The following is a 23,500-nucleotide window of genomic DNA, read 5'->3' as shown; positions in this document are numbered from 1 at the left end:
CCATGTTGCCTTTGTACCCTTGTGCCTCTCCTCATTCATCATCATTTGAAATAAGAACAAAGGGGCTGCTTGAGCAAAGGCATGCAAAAGCTGCATAACTCCAATCTGATTTTGAAGGTAGAAATGGGTGAAATTCAGTGAAATGGCAAAGCTTTAGAGAGAGGGTGGGGAGTTGGAGGGATGTGATGGAGAGAGATGAGGGAGGGGGTGCAGGAAAATGAGAGTGTATGCATTTTCAAGGCGGTCTTTCTCTTGCAAGAGAAAAAAAAAAACAGGAAAACGAAGAAGAGCCAGTGATGAAGGCATGTTAATGTATTTCTGCTGAGATCTTCATGTGTGTGGAGGCTACAGGGATCATTTTTAGTTGGAGATAGGTGGTGAAGGTGTGTGAAAGAGGGGAGAGAGGGAGGCAGGAGAGGGAGGGGGCGGGGGTGTATGGAGCTCGCTGCTACGGGACCTACAGGCACCCCGATTGTGCTCGGCTCTCATCAGTATTTTTGGAGGTGAGGACAAAAGAAAAAAGGGGGGATCGGAGGGAAGAAAGGCCCGGGATCTGAGCGTCGTGACGGGGCCCCCGACTTCGCCGCCGCTGGCCGGGGCTGTCTGGACCGAAGAGGGTGAAGGGAAAGCGGCGGAGGAGTCGACTCGAGGCTGGGGTTTCCTGCCACAGCAGCGGGATTGTCACAAAACAGCCTTTGAGCCTCGAAGGGGCCTTCGTTTTCAGGTAAAGTCTGTTAGCTAGCCTCTCTGTCATGCCTCTCTCTCTAAAATTAGCTCTGTTTATTGAAGGGAAATGTCAGCCTGCCTTTTATTCTCTGACACCAGCTTTATTTATGCTAACGTTTACTGAAAATGTGAGGGGGGAAACATCTGCACCTAATCACCTCTCTATTGTAGCTGCCTAGCCTTCATACACGCTCACGATGCTAGTAATAATGTAATAAACGAGCTAACAGGCTAAGTAGTGCTTTATAGCCCAGCTAGCTCCCAAATGGAATATGCAGTCAAGCTAACGCTAACCTCACAAAGCTAATAAAAAGGCTGCTCTACAAAGCTAAATGTAATGCGTATAACGTTACCTAGCTACTAGCTAATGCTACTAAAGCTATGCTATAAAAAGACAGAGTGCTAATCAAATAAAGCAGAGCAGGCGTTTGATAATTATCTGCAATAACACTGCGTATGCTCCAATCAATTAGGCAGCTCTGCAATGACAGACAGACTGCATAAAGGCAGTTTTTAATCATGCTGCACTGAGCTGAATCAGGGCTGTCATAATACCATGTTATTCTTTGGTACGATACTAGTGAGAATCACACGGTATGAAGACCACAGCAACTGGAAATAAAAGCCCTAGCCTTCCTAAATAGGGTATTTTCTTCTTTTAATGATCAAAAATGCCAGAGAGGAATGGTTGCCAACTTGTTTGTGCAATTTATCCTAGTCTGCTTTCAATTTTTAACAGATTAATTCACCCCCTAAGGACCTATCCTTTCAAACAGATGTACTTTCATATGGCTTTGATGGGTTTTTAAAGATATAACAGATAATTTTTCTGAGATTATGCACCTTTATGAAACAACTCATCCATAAAACCACAGAAAACCTGGTTGCCATGACACCACAAGATAAACCAGTATGATCTATATCAGTAAAGTACCAACAAGACGCAAGTACCAGAAAACAGTAAGATTCAAAAGGTAACCCAATATTGGGACATTTTATGTTTTCCATGGTCAAAAATCACTAGCAGACTCCTCTTAACAGCTCAAATACCTCTAAATCTGTAGGTAATGAATCATTTTATTTGTATTTGTGCAATTTAGACAGCAGGTGGTTGATTTCTTCTAAAGATTGTGCACCTATTTTATTCTGTGGTCCAGTAAAATCCCTTAAAATCTGGTGTTATGATACAGTAAGGTTAAACTCCACCACTATACCAGCAAAATTTGAAATGTATTGATTCCTTTTTGGATGCCATGGCTATGTTTAGACATCTTAGACAAGCAATATTGTGAATTTTCATGTTTTCAACGGTCAGAAATCACCAGTTCAAACCGTCAAAACATTGTAAACGCAGGTAACGAAAGATTGGCATTGCACTTGTGCAATTTTTAGACAGTAAGCATGTGACTGCTTGCTACGATTCTGAATCTTTTAGAAACCCTTGTGGATAAAATAACTGAAAACCTGGTTGTCATGTTAACATAAGCTTGAACTTCACTACAATACAAGTAAAATTCAAAAGATATCAAGCCCTATTTCGATACCATGGCTGCTGTGATAGATTTTACAAATATTGCTTATATATGTATGCAATCTAGACTGTGAGTTATAGTCTACTTGCAGTTTTTATTGGATTCATTCCCCTCCTTACCACCTATAATATGTAGTGTCATAAAACTTGGATAGAATTTTATGAAATAGATATAGTTTTTATAAGATTGTGCACCTTTTTTAAACAATTCTTGAATTAAATCCTGGAAACATGATTGTCCTTGAACCACAGTAGTTTACTTTTATATATACAAACTATTTTGGTGCTTGTTTGAAACCAAAGAGACAAAAATACAAGTCCTATCTCCCATATTGGTTAGTTTTTTGTTTCCAATCATCAAGAATAAAAGTAAGGAAACGTTGCCAACTTATTTGTGCAATTTAGACAGTGTAAAGCTGGCTTGCAATTTTTGATGGATGTATTCTCCTTTAAACCATCTATCTAATGAAGCAGATGCAGTTCTCTAAGACTTTGATACAGTTTTTATGAAGTAGAGGTAAAGCAAACCAGTGAAAATTATACCAGTGAAATTATAGATAGATACCTATGAGGTATAAATCCCAGTTTTGGGTATTTTCATGTTTTCCATGGCCAAAAATAGCTGGATCACTCCTTCAAACTGCCTAAATTGCACAGATACATTGTAAATGTATTGGTAACAAAACTGCTGATGTATTTTTGCAATCTAGACAGTAAGCAGGTTATTGCTTGTAAAGATTCTAAACCTTTTCTGAAAACATTGTTCTGTGAAATAAAAAAATCTGGCTGTCATGACACCATAAGGTTGACCTCTAATAAAATACCAAGTAAAACTGGAAAGGTAGCAGTCCCTATTTCAATCACCATGTAATCAAACATCATAGACAACAACTACTGAGAATTTCTACTTTCATGGCATGAAATCACCAGTTTACTCCTTCAAAATGCTTTAAATGCACAACAATATTGACAACGTGCAGATTGTGTTTATTTTTTGTTTTGTTTTTTATTAGAATCAAAAGGTCGTATGGAACTACATCTACTTCATAAAACAGGCAGTTAGGAGGAGAATGAATCCATTAAAAAAATGCCAGCAGACTATGACACACACTGCCTAAATTGCGCCAAAAAATATTTTTGATGGATATATATTCGTCTCCTAAGCCCACTGTTTTGTGACACAGATGTCCTCCAAAGCTGCAACAGTTTTATTTATTGTGCCAAAAACACTGCAGAGTTTTAATTGCACTAATAAATCAGCTTTTTAAGGTATGGAATCATCTGCAATTTATTGGTGCATTATAAAGAGTTGGCAATATTTGCTTACAAGAAATTACCCAATAGTGGGTTCCTAGGACTTCAGTTTTTGCTGCTGTGGTATCAGAAGGTTTAGAAAGATTTTCACTCTGACAATTATGATATCAGAGTTAAACAATTCTAGTGTCATGATAAGGGATGAAAATCAAAGCCTAGTTCTGTTAGGACCCTGTTTGGAATTTTTCAAAACCTAAAAATCAACAGCTTCTTAGCTTATTAACACTTCTGTTAAGTTTCTTTGTGTTTATGACTTTGTCTTTCAAAGAACACACATCAGGGTTAGGCTTACGCTGTTAAATATGTCTACTTTTGTTTTTCCTCCAAAGATTGAAAGCACTGATTGGTTTATTTAGTCTGGATCCCCATCAGCTGTACCCTAGAGGACAGCTAGTCTCTCTGGGGTCCAGGCTAAAAAAATAGATGTAATGATAAAGGACTTGGATTGATGAGGAGTATTGATAAAGATATCAATATGAATGAAAACTATCGCTCCCACCCCTACTGAAAACCCTGCTAGATGCCCAACTTTCCCTCATTTTTGCAAAGCCAAAACCCGGGTACTCAGGGTACTGCTGGACTTTACAGTCGCAGATGTGATATTCTCAAATGATTACCTTTAAAGCAGGGGCCATCGACTATATTTGCAAAAGGGCCAGCTTTATTCTTAGAAGATATTTTTGGGGCCAGACTTTCAGAGGATCGAATATGAACATTTTGGTCATATTGATAAATTATTGTCAAATATCTTTAAGATATTTAAAGATAAGATAAGATATTTTTTTTCCACATTTTTGGGGCTGTTTTGCTGCTCATGACTATGTCTGATGCTAAAATGCTGTGTTTTGATTAGTGGAAAATCTGTGCAGGAAACAGGATTTAGGGGTTGATTCTTATGTGTGAATGTGGCACTCTCCAAAAAAAGGAGAAACAAGACAAAAAAAAGAAGAAAAACAAAACAAAAATGAAAAAAGTGACAAAAACAAGAATAGAAAAAGGCAAAATAATTGACAAAAAAAATTTTAAAAAATGGAAGAAAAAGGTTTATGCAGAAAATGGCATTTTTAGCCAAGAATAGCTGTTTCATATGTGTTAATCATAAATCATAACATAATGGCTGATACTCGGATTCATGTAAACATATCAAACATTGAGTTCTACCTCAGAAAATTGTTCCAATCTCAACTGTTTTGGGGGCTGTTTTTATAGCTGTGGTTATGTAAAAAAAGTAAATAGCAGAACATATTTTTTTTCTCCACACATTTTCTGGATTTATCAAACTTCTGGGGGCAAGATAAAAAGCTGTGGGGGGCCTGATGTGGCCCTCGGGCCGCCAGTTGATAATCACTGCTTTTAAGTCTTAAAATTAGGCAGAAATGTCTAACATTTTATAGAAGATAGTCTGATTTTTATCTTGCATACCTCCAAAAATATACCACTACAAACTCCACACACATTTCTCATTATTTCTCAGTGATGCCGTGGCATTTGCCATAAATTTAATATCAAGTGGTCTTGGAAAGGTCTTAAAAAGTCTTAAATTTAACCGTGAGAGTCTTGGGGGCACTCTAAAACTCCTGCACACTGTCTTAATTTCACAAAAATGGAAACGTTGCCAACATATTTGTGCAGTCCAGACAGTCCTTGCTCTCTCTCTATTCTGTGCTTGCAGCAGTTTTTGATTAAAAGTATGAGTGAAGATTTTGTTGCATTTTGTTTTATAATTCAGTACTCTTTCATACCATCAATGATTAAATGAACAGATATTGTGTTGTGGTTTTCAAAAACAGAAATACTTTTCAACCTTTCCAAACACAGGGCATCTAGTTGGACCTTTTCGGAGTTTCACTCTCCCTCTTTGATGTCTTTATGGAAGAACAATAAATTTGTCACTGATAGAGTCATCCTAATACAGGCGAATTATAGTGTTTTTAATGCTCATAAACAGACGTTTTAGTGAGACTCAGGGTCTACACTGGCACTAGAAAAGTCACCAAACATGTGTCTGGGCCATTAACCATTTTACTGTGTGTTTCAGGCTGACAATAGAGGCTCGTGTCACACAGGGCAATTACGGCTACTGACCCCATAAAGGTGGCGTCATCCCTTTAATTATCAGCCATAATAATTAAGGCCCATTAAAACAAGTCTAATACAGTAAAGTTAATGGTCTTTAGTGTCACTGTAAAGCAGTGGGAGATGGCCTGCCTCTCTCTTAGCTCTACGCGGCTGTTTGTTTACATGTGAGGAAGTGTTTGTGACCTTGTCCATGCTGCTTTGTTGCCTAAACTGCTGCTAACCCACTTTTCTCTCCACCAGCAGCTCTGTTTGTTATCAGTCAGAGGAGACAGCTCAGGCGTGCATTGTTAAGGCTCCAGCCTCAGTAAATGTCGTACTCTTTGTGCATATTAAAATAGAGGCATTGATAAGAGGCCAGAAAGCCTCTTTAAGAAGGAAAGGAAGGTGTTGAATGGATTGTGTGTACAGTAAGGAGGAAACGCTGACATTATTGTTTGTGTAGTGAAGCTGAGCGTGGGATTATTGAGGTGGACTGCCAAAAATAAACCAATTAATGGGGAATTTTGATGTAATGACACTGTAATATGCAATTCTTAAAACGCTCACAATACCAGTATTTCAAATTTTGACCTATTTGCAACAAAACAGAAGACCCTAGGCTATCAGTAATCATTTATTCAGTTAATCAAAAAATGCAAACAAGGCCCTGTACACAATCTAAGCTTTTTTACCTCTGTGTATCAAAACTGAAGTCATATTTCTAACGAGAAGCTGTATAAATACAAATGTTGCTTATGTATTCGTACAATAAAAGTGGCATGCAGGGGTTTCAGGATACCCTTGAGATTCTCATGATTACATTTGAGAGTTTTTAAGACCTTTTTTAGGCGTCTTACTATGAAATTTAAGGCACTCGTGGCAATAGTGGAAACATAAGTTGTACTGAATTTGCACTGTTTAATGGTATTTTTCTGGATTTATGTAGGATATAACCAATCAATCAAGGTTCTAAACTTTTAAACCGAATTTAAGCCTTTTAGCCTCTAATTTGAGGCTACACATTTAGGACTTTCTTTAAGGCCCTGAGTACTAGGGATGGGTATCGAAATATGGTACCAACATAGTACCGGTACCAACACATCTGATACCTACCACACCGAAATACAAGATAGATGTGAATCCAAAGGAAAGGCAGGAAAAACATTATGGGAAGAAGTTACACCTGTTTCCTTTACTTACATCTTCTGCTGGCATTGTATTTCTCAATCATGTAGGATACCGAGACAGCTTTTATTCAGCTACTGACTTTTATCCCTTAAAAGCATCAATTTAGCGGAAAAAACCCAAATGACATCCAACCCTACTGAGTACAGAGGGTGAATTGAGTGCTAAATAAGGTTGTCAAAATACCAGAATTTCATATTTTAGTAACTTTCTAGTAAAGTAATGTGATACTTGTTTCGAGCAAGAAACGTACGTCTTTGACACCCAATATTGAGTCTGCTCAAAACCACTGGCAATGTTTTGGTCCCGAAATGTAACCTTGCGGAGCCAATGGATTGGCCAGATTCAGTGTCAGTCATCAGGTGGATCCATATTGAAAAGTTTCAAGCTGAAACCTATGTGCCTAATCTGAAAATGAATGGACCAATGGTGTGGATAGTTGTACTGTAAGCTGGTAAACAGTGGCAACCAGGGAATTGATTAGCTTGGCTGGATCTATTGCGGCAATTTTATCATAACCGGACACCATTTTTTATTTAAGGAAAAGCAACGAAAGCTTTTCTTAATGAAAAATATGTTTTTGCTTGACTTCAGCAAGAGTTTAATTTAACAACTAGCTCCACTGATAGTGAACAGCAATAACTGTTGAGCACATGTTCTATAGTTTACTCCCTAGGGTAGAGCATGCCTACCGGAGCTTAACAATTTTGAAAAAAAATATGCAATTGCAATTATTTTTGACTCATATTGCAAATGCAATATGAATTGCTGTATTGAAGGGATTGACTATTTTAATTTTTATTAAGAAACATGTACACTAAAATAAGGAAAGTATGTTTTTTTGCAAACTATTCCAGAAAAATTGCACAATGTGACTTAAATTTTATTTTGCTGTGTTCATCATTAACACATACATTTTGGTTGTTTTTGAAGGTCTCAAGAAATTAAGACATTATCATAGACAAATCTTCCTTTTTTCAAGATATCTATCTCCAAGATAATGGGATAAGTTTGTCAAGATCTCAAGAAAACATACAAAAAGGAAAAGTAAAACTCTATGGATACACACCTGCCTAAGGCTTCAGATATTTTGCCATCAGGTACAACTTTTGGGTCCCGACCCATCAGTTAAGAACTACTGAGTTAAAGGATTTTTACATGGTTCATCGAAACAGGCCAAAGCTTAAAAAACATTAATAAAGACAGATTTAAAAGAGAGAATTAAAGGCTACAAAAATTGTAGGTATGACCTTGCGCACTGTCTACATTGCAAGAAAGCATTGTCACATTTTTTAATTTTGCAGTTTAGACTGTGTTCATGAGTTTGCCAGCCTTTTTAAAGAAGAATCAAGCCAATATTGGGTGTCAAAGACTATGGATTTGCCAGTTTATCAGTTTAACATCAGTATCGACTGTCATCTGCCCTGTTTTTCCTCAGCAAATACCGCGGCACAAACACATATCAGTAGCCAAAGTTTATCTGGAGTAGCCAATCATTTCAATGTGGTATCTAGTTCACCTAGTTTCTTTAAAACACAAGAGAAACAGTTTTTTATCGTGGGAGTATAGTACCGAAAGAAGGGATGAAAAACATCAGTATCGACCTTCTGCTAATTATGATCTTAAATTGGTATCAGCCCTAATTTTTACAATCTGTGCATCTCTATCCATCTATATATGTTGCTATGATAACAAAACAGATATTTGTATTGTTTGGTATTTTTTAGTAGTAGTATTTTACAGTTTGTAAGGTGGCAACCCTCATTTAAACAAATCTCTAAATAGAAATTCAGATTATTTTTATTGTTTTGACTGTTGCAGTTATGTTTTGCTGTACTATTAAGCCGTTTAAATTGATTTAAGAGTACTCAGATTACCTAAACTAGTCTTTTCATAAGATCCTGTTGCCTTCCTTCCTTTATTTTTGTAATTACTGAAGGATAACAACAGCTTGCTAACTTCTTGATCCATCTTTTGTATTTGCAGAGGTGTAAAGACGTCTGGACAGCAGCTTCTGGAAAAAGAACAAATCTACTCGGAAATACTGAAGAAAAGCAGAGAACAGGAGCCTGAATTGACTGAACCTGAAGTGGAATAAATGGATTACCCTCCTTTTGGAAAATTGTTGCCATGGAACTAGGTAGAATTAAATGATGGTTGGCAGAAAAAAACAAAGGTAAGACAGCGGCAGGCTGAAGATACAGGAGAGCACCGAGAAGAAGAATCTGAACACTAAACAGGGACCAAAGACTTCCACAGTCTGAATGAATGAATGCAGCAGAAAACAAGAAAGAAACCAGTATTTGAAAGGGAATGACCAAGAAAAAGGACATCTTTAAAAGTGTTACACTCTGCATTCAAGAGCTGACGAGAATATCAATGGAGTGTTTTCCTCTGGGAGTATTTAGTGAGGGTCTGCATTCACACAGGTGTGAGTCGGGTCCGGGCAAACCTACAAATGAACTGAAGGATTGTTGTGACCAAACCCAGTCTCAATGGTTTTATTGAGATTTTTTTTTTTTTTTGCACAAGATGCGATCGGATTGCAGCTCAGTTTAATCCTAACACACAGTAGCTCTGCTTGCTTGAGCTGTTGTTGAAGCTGAGATGACTGAATACATGTAAAGACATTTAAAGCTGATTTTACAGGGTGATGCTTCACTCGTCTGTGATATCATTGCCTGCTCAGTGCCAAAACTGTTTCAGGACTTCACACTTTTAGTCCTGTGTTTTCTCTAGAAGAAACCTGCCTCGCCACATCTCTTCTTTTTTTTTGAAAATCCCATTTTTTAAGAGAGCTTTTTTAAAAAACAAGAACAACCACACTGTCATCACATTCTTACATTTGGCCTTTTCATACACCAATGAAATTATCATAAGCTAAACCATCCCACTGACTTTCTGCAACAAAAGAAGTGATCATATCGTCTCTGATATATATTCCCCAAGCTTGAATCTTTCTTGGATTCTGACAGCATTTTGTTGCTTCACTGCCAGGCTCTTACAGACTCTTTTTGTCATTTATGGTTAATGCTGTGTGCCAGTTTTTGATCAGAAGCATTCCCACATAGACGTTGACAGATATTTCAACCCCAACTTGGAAGAACAATGCAGAATTTTTCAAACAGTCCAGCTCCGCCCTCTCTGCCCCCAGGGTTCAGTGGGAGGGGTGCAGGGGGACCTCTGTATCCCCCTCAGCCAGCAGAGCCTCAAATCTCTCCAAGGATGACCGATGATTACGCAGGGATGCAACAGCAGAGCCTGCACAGAGGCCATCCCCACCCCAGCCAGGCCAGCCACATGCTCGCTTACAGCGCTCGAAACAGAGGAGCTGTGGAGGCAGCGCCAGCGCAGGGGAGCATTCACAGCAGCAACACTAACAACCCCTACAGGAAGGACGTCATGGATTATTATTTTTCAATGGGTGGAAAGGATAGGCACAGAAGAGGTGGTATGGGCTATGGCGCTGGCTTTGGGTACCCTAATTTGGATGGGCATATACCTCATCAGTACCGGCATGCTGGATCTGGCTCTGCACCATCATCTGGCATGATGTCATATCCAGCAGATTTCGCTGCCAGCGCTGCTTCAAGTGGAAGTGCTGGTGCTGGAGCGTTCTCTCCGTCTCACCAGTACAGTTTGAGTCAGAACCCTGCAATGCAGACGGTGCCGGGTTCTCAGATGCAGCACCGCCAGCATGGGCAAACCTTCCCTGCCGTGCACCAACAGCAGAGAAGCTATCCACACTCTGGGCACAGAATGACCCCCCAGTATCCACACTACTCCCCGCAGGGTGGTGCATCCACAGGGTCATCAGGAATGTACAGCCCCCCTCCACAAAGATATCACGACGGGACTGCCGGCACTGGGTTCGATCCTAAAGTCAACAGCTCTCCTAGTGTCAACTCCAGTTCAAACTCAGTCTCCAGTTCAGTTGCTGCTAACAATGTGGGGCAAATGGAGAATGTTCAACAGGGTTACCACACTTCAAATTACCCCGGATATCCCCCACAGACACACTCACTTCACAAGCAGGCTGCACTACAGCATCGAAACTCACAGCACAATTTAGGGGTTGGTTATGATAATTCTCTGAAGATGCAGCACCAGGGCCCGTCTTCAGGCTCTGCTTATGCTAAACATCACCAAGCCTCCAGTTCTAGTATACCTCAAGCAGCATCCCAAGAAATATCCAAATCCCCAATGCACCCCAACGCTCAACAGACCCAGATTAACCAAAACTTTAGCCCCATATCCAACCCATCTCCTGCTGCCTCTGCAGTGCATTCTCCCAGTTGTAGCTCCTCTCCTTCCCCACTGATGGGTGTCTCAGAGGCACATGGAAACCCCTCGGGTCACGGTCCTTCACACCCTTCGGCATCCAACCCACGTAGCAGCCATGGCCAAGGTAGATTACTGCAGACCATGCCTCAATTAAGCCCCACGCCCAATTCAAATAGCAGCATCAGTAGTTGTGGTAGCAGCGGAAGTCACAAGGCGCACAGCTTGAGCGCAGTCGGAGGAAGCGGTCTTCCTCGGAGCAAAATGGGTCAAGGCACAGGAATGGTGTCTCGAGACGAGGGCTCAGTGTATTCAGCTTCTCCGCTTGATAAAATTCAGGATTCAAGCCTGAATAGTCTTAATGCCTTGAGCTCACAAGTAGCCAATTTGCCAAACACAGTGCAACACATGCTCCTCACTGACACCGTGCTCTCACAAAAGAAGGGGAAAGATGGAGGCCAGATGCAACAGGCAACACATAGCATGCCCCTATCACAACCAAGGAGTAGGAATGCAAGTGCGGCCTCCAGTACGAGCACAGTTAAAGATGGAGCTGCCGGGATCGGTGATAGTGCCAGCTTAGATGCTGGTGCTGATGAAGACTCCTCGCTGATGTCAGTTGGAGCGTCATCAGGGACTAAGATGGAGCGTGAGGAGGGGTTTTCAGAAGGAGAGCATGTGAGAGTGAGGCAGATGAGTGGTGCAAGCAGCAGTTCTGAAACAACTGGATATCAAAATATTAAAAACATCCCCTCTGATTCAAAAGAACCTAAAATTTCTGAAGGTAAAGGAAGTGAAACTTATGTCCCTGCTTCTTCATCTCCATCGGAGACCAGTCCAACCTTTGCACCTCCAGTTTCCTCCTCCCCCTCATCCAGTATTGCTCCTCCACAGCCAAACTGTCTCCCAGAGTCTGGTTTAGCATACGGCGACACAAGAGGAGGTCATGGGAAGACAGCAGAAGTTAAAAGTGAAATCATTAAAAATGAAAGTGAAGGCACAGCTGGGAAAACAGAGAAAGGCAGTAGTGTACTGCAGCAAGATGGAGAGGTAAAGGCGCAAAATGGTCAGGCCAAAGAAAACAGGCAGCACTTAGCCTCCAGATTACACAATAATGAAGAAAAGCTCACATCTGAGGAACAGCAGAGTGTTAGTGGTGTCGGTGTGATTGTTTCAGCTAGGTCTGACGGAAGTCATGCTGAAAAAAACAAGCGTCCCCAAGACAACTGCATAGAAGAGAAACAGCCACACTCGTATTTCAGAGAGGCGAGCAGTCACAATGGAGATGAGGGCATGGATCTAAGTTTATATTCCTCCCTTCACCAGAAATCAAATTTTGGACGGACTCAGAATCCTCCCCAGTCTGGACCCCACAAATATGGCCACCCGGAGTCAACATATGGCTCAGATTTGTCAACGAGGAACAGAGGCCGGGCTGGAATGGAATCAAATTCCAGATACTTGGGGTACCAACAATCACAAACTGGATATGCCCCTGTACAACAGAAAGATGCTGGTTCTGTAGCAGAGGCTTTGGTAAAGAGAGGGCAAGGAGCAAAGAGTCATGACGAGAACTCCCAAATGCAGCAATTTCCAAGCCTTTTACAAGAGGTTCTTCAAGGTTACAATTTAGACAGACGCTACAGCAGACCAGAGCAGGCATATCCTGCACATCTGCAAGTTCAACAGCAGTTTCAAGGCAGACTCCCGTATAGTATGACTGAAGCTATGAGGATGCAAAGTGAAGTTTCAGCTCAATTGGGAACCTCTGGAAAGCACCCACATCCAAACCAGAGACATGGAAGTGAGCCTGATTTTACCACAGACCCTCCGCCTTCAGTTAAGTCAGAAGCATCCAACAATAAGATAATGCTAAATGCTGAAAAAGCTGAGGCGGGTGTGTCTCAGAGTCATCCACCACAGCCTACAGAGCCTCAGCCAACTCCAACAAAACACATAAACTTAGCAGACTTTTCTCTACCACAAAGAAAAGCTTTGTCCACATCCTCTGCTGTTCAGGAACTCCTTCTGCAAGAGCCGGAGCCACTATCAGGCAGCACTGGTCCGACTGAGGCGCCGAAATCATCAGGCTCTGTATTAGCCCCATCAGAGCGGCGTTCAGTTATCTGTGATGTGTCGCCAAACAGACGCAGCACACCAGAGAGGGACAGAGAAAGTGACAGAGAGAGGGAGAAAAGTCATAGTGGAGCCTCTGTGATACAACAGCCATTTCCCTCTCCAGCAGCAGCCAATGATCTGAGCAAAAAAGATATCGGGGAGAAACAAGGGGTGAAAATGGAAACAGCATCAAAAGAGGCAAGCGCAGACTCCACAAATTTACAAACTGACCATCATAGCAGCAGCAGCGGAGCTAATGAGGCTGATGTGGAGTATCATTCCAAGTCTGCTCACTCGTCTGGTGTAATTAATGCTGACCCCTACAGGCGAGGAAGCGCTGATATGACACACTTGCCTTCTCATCCTATGAGCACTAATCCTTTATCTTCACCTTCGAGACATCAGTCCTATCTTCATGGGGTTGATTTGTCAGCAAGCAGTGGCAGCACTTTCCCTGGTTTTCGATACGGAGACACAAGAGAAGGCAATATAATGCCAAGGAGTAACCCACATTTTCCCTCCCACCATCCGTATCACAGTTTATCCCCCCAGACTCAATCGCCAAATAAGCTGCAAATGTATCCTCACCCTCGCGGCCCACCTCATCACCCCCATGATATGGCAGACTGGGTGAAAGCTATGAACAGGCCATCGAAGGAGATGATTATGCAGCCTGGTTCGTCACCAGGGCGACATAAAGTCAGCCAATCAGAGCAGAGACAGAGAAGTGACATGCCGGGTGAACAAGCAGTCAAACCATCACTTCATCAAAGCCCATTTTTTGATTTAAAGATATGGGAGTCGACACATGCCGGAAGAGAAGGCAGCAGGACCATGGAGGGTGAGTCCTACTACAGAACTCAACCCCCTCCTCCACCTCCTCCTCCTGCTCCGGTAGCTTCTCACGGCCCTGTTCCTCCACAAATGACTCACGGCCAAAATGCTCCTGAACCTGAGGCCTCAAGGGGAGCTGTAGAGGAAGCCAAACATCCCTGCCCACCCCCTCCACCCAGCTCTGCTAAGCCTTTAGCCGACGTGAACTCCTCTCAGCCAAAAATGCAGCGTCAAACTAAAGCTGGGGGTTCAGCAGACACAAATCCGTTAATGTTGCGAAGGAGAGTCCGTTCTTTTATCTCCCCTATCCCGGCCAAAAGGCAACTCCAGGATACATCTCAGCAGAGGGCTGCCACGAATTCTCATCACTCCCCCGTGGCTCAGACTGAGTCTAGCCATCACAATGAAGATGACTCAGCCAGTACAGATATCCCGTGTCCTAGGCTGTCTTCCCCTCTGCTCGGAGAGGGTTCCTTTTCACAACCTCTTTCTCCAGCAGGTGGTAACACCAAGGTTTTGCCTCCTAGGAAAGGTCGAGGTTTGAAACTGGAGGCAATAGTGCAGAAAATCACTCCAAATATTAAGAAGCCAGCTGGCCATGCTGATGATGGGTCAAATCATTTCACAGGTTTCTCTCACTCAGAAATACAACCGTTTAATGATTCACAGGACCAAGACTTAGCCCATTTCCCCAGGGCAGGAGGAGGGGATGATAGTTACATGGATGAAAGTCACTCATTAAATGATATGATTCCCTTCAGAGGAGTCGATGACGCTGGGCCTTTACCTCTGTCAGCCTTCCCTTGTGATCAGACATCCCAAACTGTAAAACAACAGGACTTTGACTTTGGATTAGGAGCTGCTGTGGCATCAGCTTCAGGAGACAAGGAGGACTTTGCTTTGCTTGGACCATTACCGCCTCCTCCGCCTCTTCCTCGCCCTGTCCAGGGGTCTCCACCTCCATCTTCATCTGCCCTGTCAGACATTCAACACTTCACTAACACTTACCAGCAGCTTGAGACACGTAGAGGAGAGCAGTCTGCTGCTAATCTTCTCCGACAGAAACTTCAAGAAACTGGCATTGGGTTTGATGATTATCCTGGCAGCGACTATTACGGCACCACTCCGCCCCATCATAGCCACACTCCAGTACACATGCTCAACAGACAGCATCACATGTCCTCTGGTAGGTCCAGTCTGTCACCACAAGATACCAAACCACCCGAGAGCACTGTGCCTAAAGGCTATTTCCCATCTGGCAAAAAGAAAGGCCGGCCTGTAGGGAGTGTGAACAAACAGAAACGGGCCCAGAACCCAGCCCAGATGCAGGCGCCAAGCCAAACTCAAGCCCAAGCTCAAAACACGACAGTTAGTGCTCCCCCAGCTCCTCTGACTCCGACTCCAGCTGCCACAACTCCCCCTCCACCAGTACAGACTATAAGCACATCAGCACCTGTTGCCCCTCCTATTATGGACCTTCAAAACACTCCACCACTTGCACCACCCGTCTTAACGCAGGTAGTGAAAGTAGATGCTGAAAGTGAGGACACGCAGCCAGAGGCTGAGGTCAAACCTGCAAGAAGAAGACGCAAAGGTGTGAAAGATGAAGACGACTCACTTGAGGCAAGGGGTCGGCAAAGAAGGCGGAGGAGAGGAGCTACAGCGTCTGCTTCAGCAGCTAAAGTCGACCCGGAAACTCTTTTAGGGGCAGGGGCGAACCTCAGCGCTAGTAGGGTACTTGGGGATCAAAACAGGAAGGGCCTGTTTATTCCGCACATACATGTGGAGAAAAAAGTACCAGAGATTGGGGCAGTGTGCACCATTGTAAATGCTGAGGAGGACAAGATGAAAGGGGAGCGTAGTGCAGTCGCAGGGAAAGCGAGCGGGAGTGGAATTGATTCTCTCCTGACCTCGGCGCTTTCCTCCCAGTTATCTCGGAGAGACAGAGAGACAGAGAAAAGGGAGTCAGACGAGGTGGAAACAACACTTCAGACAGGGAAAGCACTCCCTTCATCTGGCTATGTTGTTTCAGGCCCTGTGATTACAGAGACCAATCACTCCGGCCGTCTGCTTTGCTGCCTTTGTCAGAAATGGGCAAATTACAAACACCTCGGAGATCTCTACGGGCCTTTCTATCCAGCTGAATATGCAGCAAAACTCCCCAAGAATCAGCCCCAAGTCAGACAATGTCTAGCAACCACAGGCACAAACAAAACAGGACCAAACTCAGACATAAGCTCGAATTCTTTGAGCTCTTTCCAAGACACACAAACACAAGACGCTCCGTTCACCAAGCCCTATGATGAGAGTTACGATCCCATGGGACTGGATTCAAACCCGTCATCTTTCGCCTCTGCATTTAGAGCTGCCTCATTAGCTGGTAGAGAGGAAATGATGATGCACATGTCTGACTGGGCGTCCACCACCAGCACCACCAGTAAAACATCATCTCTCACCTGGGACATGAACTTGGATATCAGACCCATACCGGAGCTTAAGAGAGAGCCGGACCTAGAGATCGAGACTCAGAAACAGCCTCCGCAGCCGCCAGAGGAAGCTCAACAACGACCCCAGCACAGAAAGCTGACATCGCATCCCCGCTTTAAAAGGAGGCACAAATCAAGCGATGATTCCCCCAGAATGGTGCCATCCAACAGCAAAGCATCCCTGCCTTTCCAGCCCCCTCCCCCAGCCCTGGACTCTCTGGGACCCCTGGCACAGCTCGCCCAGCTGCCTCAGATGCCCATGGACCCGGAGGAGCTGTGGGTCCATGAGGGATGTATAGTATGGACCAGTGGAGTGTACCTTGTCAATGGGAGGCTTTATGGCCTGCAGGAGGCACTAGATGGCGCCAGAGAAACAGTGAGTACCCTTTCTATTTATCTGACCTTTTTGTTTTGGGATTCCTCAAGTTTATTACTCATTTATGAAGACATTTATAGTACTCCAGTGTTAATTAGACATATCAGTGGGCAATATATTATGAATATATATAATGAAATAAACATTTTCTACAAAAGGTATATTTTATCACCTCTTTATGAGTCAATATTTATGAAGAAGATCAAGGCAAGGCAAACTCATTTCAGCTACAAGGCAAGCATCAAGTCAAAGAAAAACAGAAACTCATTAAAAGATAACATTAAAAATCATTAAAACAAACCATCAATATTCAAAAAAGATCATTAAAATAGGTAAGAAGAGCAAAAACAGTCTACAACTTAATAAGCCAGTTTAAAAAATACAGAGTGGACTTCTATGCAGATTTATGTCAAGTAATGAGTTAAAATGTGTAATGATTGCTCATTATTATTCTTTTTTTAATAAGAAAAGTTTGTAAAATACTTTTTTTTAAATCAAGCTTGACTCTACTTAATGCTTTCTACTTAAGCAGCCAAGTCCTGAGCTTATTTAGAGTAAAGAAGAAAACATGGTCAATGATCTTTGTGATTTTATCGAGCAGATTCCTCAATTCAACACAAGAGGTTAATGACAGAGATGGGCAGTGCTGGTCTGTACTCGTGTTGTTGAAATTGAAAGCCCCCTGGTAGTAGAATTGCTCTGTGGTAAAAGAGGCTGTTTTGCAGAGATGGGACAAAGTTCCAGAAGGATCTGATTTGGACTTCATGGCAGAGCGGCTAAAAGGAAGCCTCTTTTCAGTGTGAAATCCCCAAGTTGGCTTTTCGTGTTTTTTGCACTGAGGAGAGGCTTCCATAAAGCCACTCTGCTATAAAACCCAGATCAGGGGAGGGCTGCAGTGATGGTTGTCTGTCTAGAACTTTGTCCCATCTCCACACAGGATCTCTGCAGCTCAGTCAGTGACCATAAGGTTCCTAAGGCCCTTCTCCCCTGATTACTCAGTTTGACCAGGCGACCAGCTCTCGGAAGAGTCCTGGTTGTACCAAACTTCTTCCATCTGAGAGTTATGGAGGCCACTCTTCTCTTGGGAACCTCCAGTGAAGCAGAACTTTCTTGTAGAGTTCCCCAGATCTGTGCCTTTTAACAATCCTGTCTCTGAGCTCTGCAGACAGGTCCTTTGACCTCATGGCTTGGTTTTTGCTCTGATATCATTGTCATCTAAAGGCCTTTCCAAATCCTTCCCAATCAGTTTAATTTACCACAGGTGGACTCCAATGATGTGTAGAAACATCACAGCATAGAAGAAGGGAAATGGAATGAATTTGAGCTAAATTTACTTTGTTTTGCAAAGGGTCTAAATACTTCTGTCAGCGTGATATTTCATTTTTTATATTTTAAAATAAATTTGCAAAAAGGTCTATTTTTACGATGCACAATATTATCAGCCTGAAAGCAGTATTGGCAGATGTCAAATTTTTTGCCGATGTTTACAACTGATATTTGGCCGTGAATATCAGCATGTATCATCTGTAAAATTTGGCCATATATACTAATAAATTAGTGGAGTTTTGGGCTGGACTTACAGGCCTATGTTAATTAAGATCTTTTTTTTTCATCCTCATTCTGTAAACTTTAAAGTGTTTGAAAAAAAGCTTTTTTTTTCATCCTCAAACTTTAAATTGTGTTCAAAGGACTGAATTTTAGTAATGTAAAACATATTTGAATATCAATATCGTCTAAAATTAATCTGTAAATTTCTGCATAATGATATCCACAAAATTCAATATCATGCATCCCTACACTGTATATTTACAAAATACCTTATTCTCATTGTGTGCAATCTAACAAAATTTTGTTCCTCAACAGCAGTAGACAGAGTCAGAAGGATAACAACATAAAAATCTACAACAAAACCAGACAGTATATGAAGATATGTGCACAATTTGTGTAAAAGAGATATAAATCATAAATTATTTTACATATACTGTGCCTTTTGGCTTCATCTAAGGTTTGCATTGGGCAAAAAATCATTTGAAAACCACTTATCTGTTGTATTGAAAAGTGTTGTGTCTTCCAAAATAGCATCTATTTTAAGTTTGAGCAATACTATTATTGCTAAATGATATAAATCCAAACGAGAGATCCAGGAAAGACAATATCACTTGTATTATAGCTGTGTTGACTATGTGCAGCTGGCTGTCGATATAGATGACTGTGATGTTTGAGATTTTGCTCATGTTGAATTGACTTAGAAGTAATGTTTCTAAGTTATATATTGAGTATCGCAGTTTAGCTAAAAACTTTAAGATAATGTTTTTGGTCCAGCCCTAATCTTCCTTATTAAATAGGTGTTTGTGCACAGTTGAAGTTAGACACTGTGAAGGGGTTTGATTGTAGGACTTTTGTTTTTGTCGATATATTGTTTGATTATTACTAGAATCGTTCCAAAGTTTAAAAATTCTGGCGCCACGGCAGCTAAAGTTGTGCAAACTGATCCTAGTTCTGTGTGGCAGCCACAGCTTCAGTGGTAATGTCTGCAAGAAAGAACATTTAATTAAATATCTGTTTGAGGCTGTGTAGAGGCCTGACTTAGCCTCTGGGCTAAATATTGAATCATTTTTCTTGGGAGTAAATTGTTAATAGTGTTAAAGATACAGTGCACTGTTTTGATCATTTTCCTGATAGTTTAAATAGTTTAAATTTGTTCTGTCTGTTTCTGCTCAGAGCTGCTCATATTGTGACATGGTGGGGTCAACCCTGGGCTGCTACAGCAAAGGCTGTACACTCCGCTACCACTACCTGTGTGCTATCGAAGCAGGTGAGTAGGTTCATTTAAAAGTCACATATCATGCAAAACAAACTTTTTCAAGCTTTTTTAGTGATAATATGTACCCCTGGCCCGTTTACACTCCCCCAAGAATCAGACCCCCCCCCTTCATCTTTCATGTGGGGAGTTAGCCCCGCCCCCAGGTTCGGTTAGCCCTCCCCACTTGGAAGAAAGTTACGCCCTCCTCTTCTGATCCTCAACCAGCTGAGAGGCGGATCAGGAGAGCCACATCCATTTCCTGAGAGGAGCGGAGTCAGACAGCTCAGTAACATTTAAAGCCACAGACACAGAAACGGCTCGTTCTGAGCAGGGCTGAATCAAAGGGGTTTTTAGACATACAAAAATCAAATACTCAAGTGTTTTTTCAAAATCAAACTTCTCAAGCATGTTTTGGAGATCTTTGAGACCAATATAAACTTGTCTTAAAGTGGTAAAATATGTGACCTTTAACTCATAAACACAGTGAATATACACAGCACATGTCTGTTAATATGAGTAAACACTGATGTATTGTTTTTTAATCAGATTGCTCTCTGAATGAAGATAACTTCTCGCTGCGGTGTCCGAAGCACAAGGTAAAAAAGGAGAGGTTGGTTATTTATAATGTTTATTAAGGAAATTCATAGTAAAAGCCTTTTCTTTTGTTTCTCAAACTAATCCCATTCTGAACTGTTGTGATTAATTCCTTTAAACTCTGCCAGTCACCCAGGCAATGTCCTCTCTTTCTTTGTTGTTTTGTTTCACTAACCCTTTCTTCCTGTTCTCCCCTCTCAGTTTACCCAGAGTGTCCGGCCAACCAAGTCAGTTTACCTGGAACAGTCAGAGAGAGGCTGAGAGAAACACAGAAGAAGAGGAGCTGGAGGAGTCATGGAGCTGTAAGTATGGACTTAGTTGTTTGTGTTTTGTGGAGTCTCTCTGTGCATTGATAAATCAGTATAGGACTTTGACTTTTCTATTCATCCAACCCTGAAGACCGGAGACAGAAATTGATATCACTGTAAAGATGATAAAAAGCTCACACTGAGTGAGTCTTTGTGTCTCTTAACTTAAGAAACAATCTTTTTACTTCACTGTGTTGAGCAAAATAGGTATATTTTAAGTTAAAATTTGCACAATAAAATGCTGACTCTGTTAGCCCATGGTCTGCAATCATATCGCTGTAAATCATCAAATAATAACCAGGAAACTGACATGGCCAGGAGACTGTTCAATATCTCTACTGCATGGATATATTTTGAATTCATCTGGGAAAGCTCCTCATATAAAGTAGCTGGGTTTCCATTACAATCTTTCACAAAATAAAAGTGCTATTTCTTAAATTTCGTCTAAGTATGATTGCGCTTTCAATTGTGTTTCCATTGAAGGGAGTTTTGGGCATGGGCATTGCAATTCTTGCAAATTCTCATCTTGCGAGACACCGCTGCAAGGATGCTGGATGCTAAAAACCTGTTGCGTGTATGATTACATCTGCAGCAGATGCCTTGCTAATTTTGAACAAAAGATGAAGGCAATGGATGATAGTTCAGAGGCAAATTCCGTATGTTGTCAAAAACCACATATCAGAGTATAAGTGTGATATTAAGAAAAGTCTCGGTCTCCTCTTCTGTCCACACGTACCACGTCATGTTGTCTCAGAGTGAACTGGTCATGTGACACCATCCGTTACGTCCTGTGACTTATAAATGCCGAAAAGGTGTTTCCATTGCACTTTTGCGATATATTTGTATATATTGGAAAGTCTGAAAAACCTCCTAATGAGAGCAAAAAATGTTTAGCGATATTTGAGATGTTTTTCGAAATTCGGGACAGAGCATCAAATCAGCTTTATGACAGCATCGTAAAAACTAAACTTCTTTAAACAGCAAGGCAGTTTGTTCACATTTTTCCTCAATAAAGGGCGGAAATCATCAGAATCCAGTCAATAAATGGTCTGTTGTGACTCACCTTACAGATGAACACAGGTTGGAGGCAGTGAGACGAGATGCAAAGGCAGTAAAAAGTCTCCTGTCACCTCAGAAAGTGCTGTATCTTTGCAGCGTGAGCCCATTTAATCCTCTGAGCTGCACGTAGATGTGCAGATACGAAGAGCGAAGTTGCTGGCATCTTAAAAGTGATTTTAATCATCAATGGATGCAGGATGGACTTTTTACTGGGTCCAACAAAAACAATCTTTTTCTTTCTCCTCCTTTGCGGCATTGTAAACCAGCTACGTGCATATCGCCACCTGCTGTTTCAGACTGAGTACATACAAAAGTGTGCCCGGGCACGGTTCGATAATGCTTCGAATTTGACTGTTTCCTGAGCATTTTATCCACTGTAGACTTGACAGTATTTAAATGCCTGTTAAGCTAGATAAGGAAATAGTCATCTGGTTTCATCAACAGTTCATACTAACCTCTTGGTTGTGCTTTCTTCCAGGTTGGGTGGGACATTAACATGAGTCGTGTTTGTGAAGCAGCCCCAAATGTGAGAGGACAGGAGTGACATCTGTGGTGGAGAACAAACAAAAGGGAATGTACAATTTCTCAACAGGAATCAGCATTATTTACTTTGAAGACAATGGAAAAAAGAAACCTTTTTTTTTTCTAAAAGAAGTATTTGCTCTTTACTTAAAGCTGAAAAAGAAAAAAAGGACATGGACATGCAACGTAAAGGAGCGGATTAACAATTAAAAAAAAATTTAAAGTATAAATGAGACGTCAGGACGGATGGAGAAGCTGAAGGAACTTTCCTGTAAAGAACAAAAGAAACAAACTCCCTCTCTGGGCTCGTGTTGGTGTTAAACTCTTCATATCATCAGTTATTTTCTCTGTTTGTCTTTTGTTCGCTTTGAAAGAAGTTCTTGGAGCAAATTTGGGTTTGAAACCCTGAGAAGAAATGATTTTTGTGTCTTCTCACATGTAGTACTCTATCTTACATTAGGATGACCACAAGTATTATTTTAGCATCATTATTATTTTGTATTCTCATCGTTATTTACTCATGAAGATGAAATGGATGTATCTCACTTTAAACACATTATTGGAGTTTTGTTTTTCATTCCTGGAGAGGGAGGCGGAGCCAGAGTGACGTCGTCTGGAATGTCAGGGTCGAAGTTTGCCACAAAGACATTATTGCCTTGGAGAACGGACATTAGTTGCCTTTCAAATGTCACGTGCGTGAGCGAGAAGCGAGCGAGTGTTGTGTGCGTATGTGTGAAAATATCTGGGTCTTTGATTCCATTTTTTTTGGTCCTTTTGAAAAGTGTTCTTATTTTTCATCGCTGGGGTTTTTACGGTACAGATAGTATTCACGAAAAATCAGACGGACACAATCTTATTTTTCAAGTACAAAAATGTGCAAAGAGAAGGAAGAAGAGGAAAAACACTATGGACTAAAGCGTCAGCCATCTTTAAACGTGCTGACAGGGCGTTGAGGAGTGTAAAAAGTGCTGCAGAGGAAGCTACGTTCGATGGACAGATGTAAAAACTGACGGAGATGGTGTCATAAAAACGGCTGACCGTTCTGGCCAATCAGAAGTGAGCCTTACCAAGTACTTTGAAATGATTTCATCCTTCAGTGAGCGTTTTGATTGGAAAATCCATTCAACAGAAGCATTGCCATGAAATTTAAAAAAAGGAGTCGTACATGGTGTTGTCTTTATCATTTTTTATTGTTATTCTTGTAAAAAAAACAAACTGAGAAGACAGTTAGACTATCAAACCATGCTGTATCAGAAACCTGTCAATATGTATATGAAATATGAATACACAGAGAAAAAAGTTCAA

The 23,500-nt window shown here is 41.5% G+C and overlaps 1 protein-coding gene across 2 annotated transcripts; it reads left to right on the top strand.

The window, feature by feature from the left end:
- The first annotated feature begins 446 nt into the window (after window positions 1-446).
- Window positions 447-23,500, top strand: tcf20 (transcription factor 20). Of its 2 annotated transcripts, none has more exons than XM_041817148.1 (6): window positions 447-724; window positions 8,801-16,909; window positions 19,631-19,724; window positions 20,259-20,308; window positions 20,508-20,608; window positions 22,152-23,500. In XM_041817148.1, the coding sequence occupies exons 2-5, from the start codon at window positions 9,923-9,925 to the stop codon at window positions 20,565-20,567; spliced, it is 7,191 nt and encodes a 2,396-aa protein (XP_041673082.1). In that variant the 5' UTR covers window positions 447-724; window positions 8,801-9,922; the 3' UTR covers window positions 20,568-20,608; window positions 22,152-23,500. The 2 variants fall into 2 exon arrangements, with proteins under 2 accessions (XP_041673082.1, XP_041673080.1); XM_041817146.1 differs by having other exon boundaries at window positions 20,259-20,322.

The sequence above is a fragment of the Cheilinus undulatus genome, linkage group 21 (assembly GCF_018320785.1).
Source record: "Cheilinus undulatus linkage group 21, ASM1832078v1, whole genome shotgun sequence".
Taxonomy (NCBI): Eukaryota; Metazoa; Chordata; class Actinopteri; order Labriformes; family Labridae; genus Cheilinus; species Cheilinus undulatus.
The sequence above is the reverse complement of the archived record's forward strand: the minus strand, read 5'-3'. Positions and strand labels throughout refer to the sequence as shown.

Excerpts from the sequence above, each read along its gene's own strand:
- tcf20 (XM_041817146.1), top strand. The coding sequence starts at position 9,923 with ATGCAGAATTTTTCAAACAGTCCAGCTCCGCCCTCTCTGCCCCCAGGG. Across the intron at positions 19,725-20,258 it reads CCTGTGTGCTATCGAAGCAG|ATTGCTCTCTGAATGAAGAT; the intron begins GTGAGTAGGTTC and ends TTTTTTAATCAG. Across the intron at positions 20,323-20,507 it reads CACAAGGTAAAAAAGGAGAG|TTTACCCAGAGTGTCCGGCC; the intron begins GTTGGTTATTTA and ends CTCCCCTCTCAG.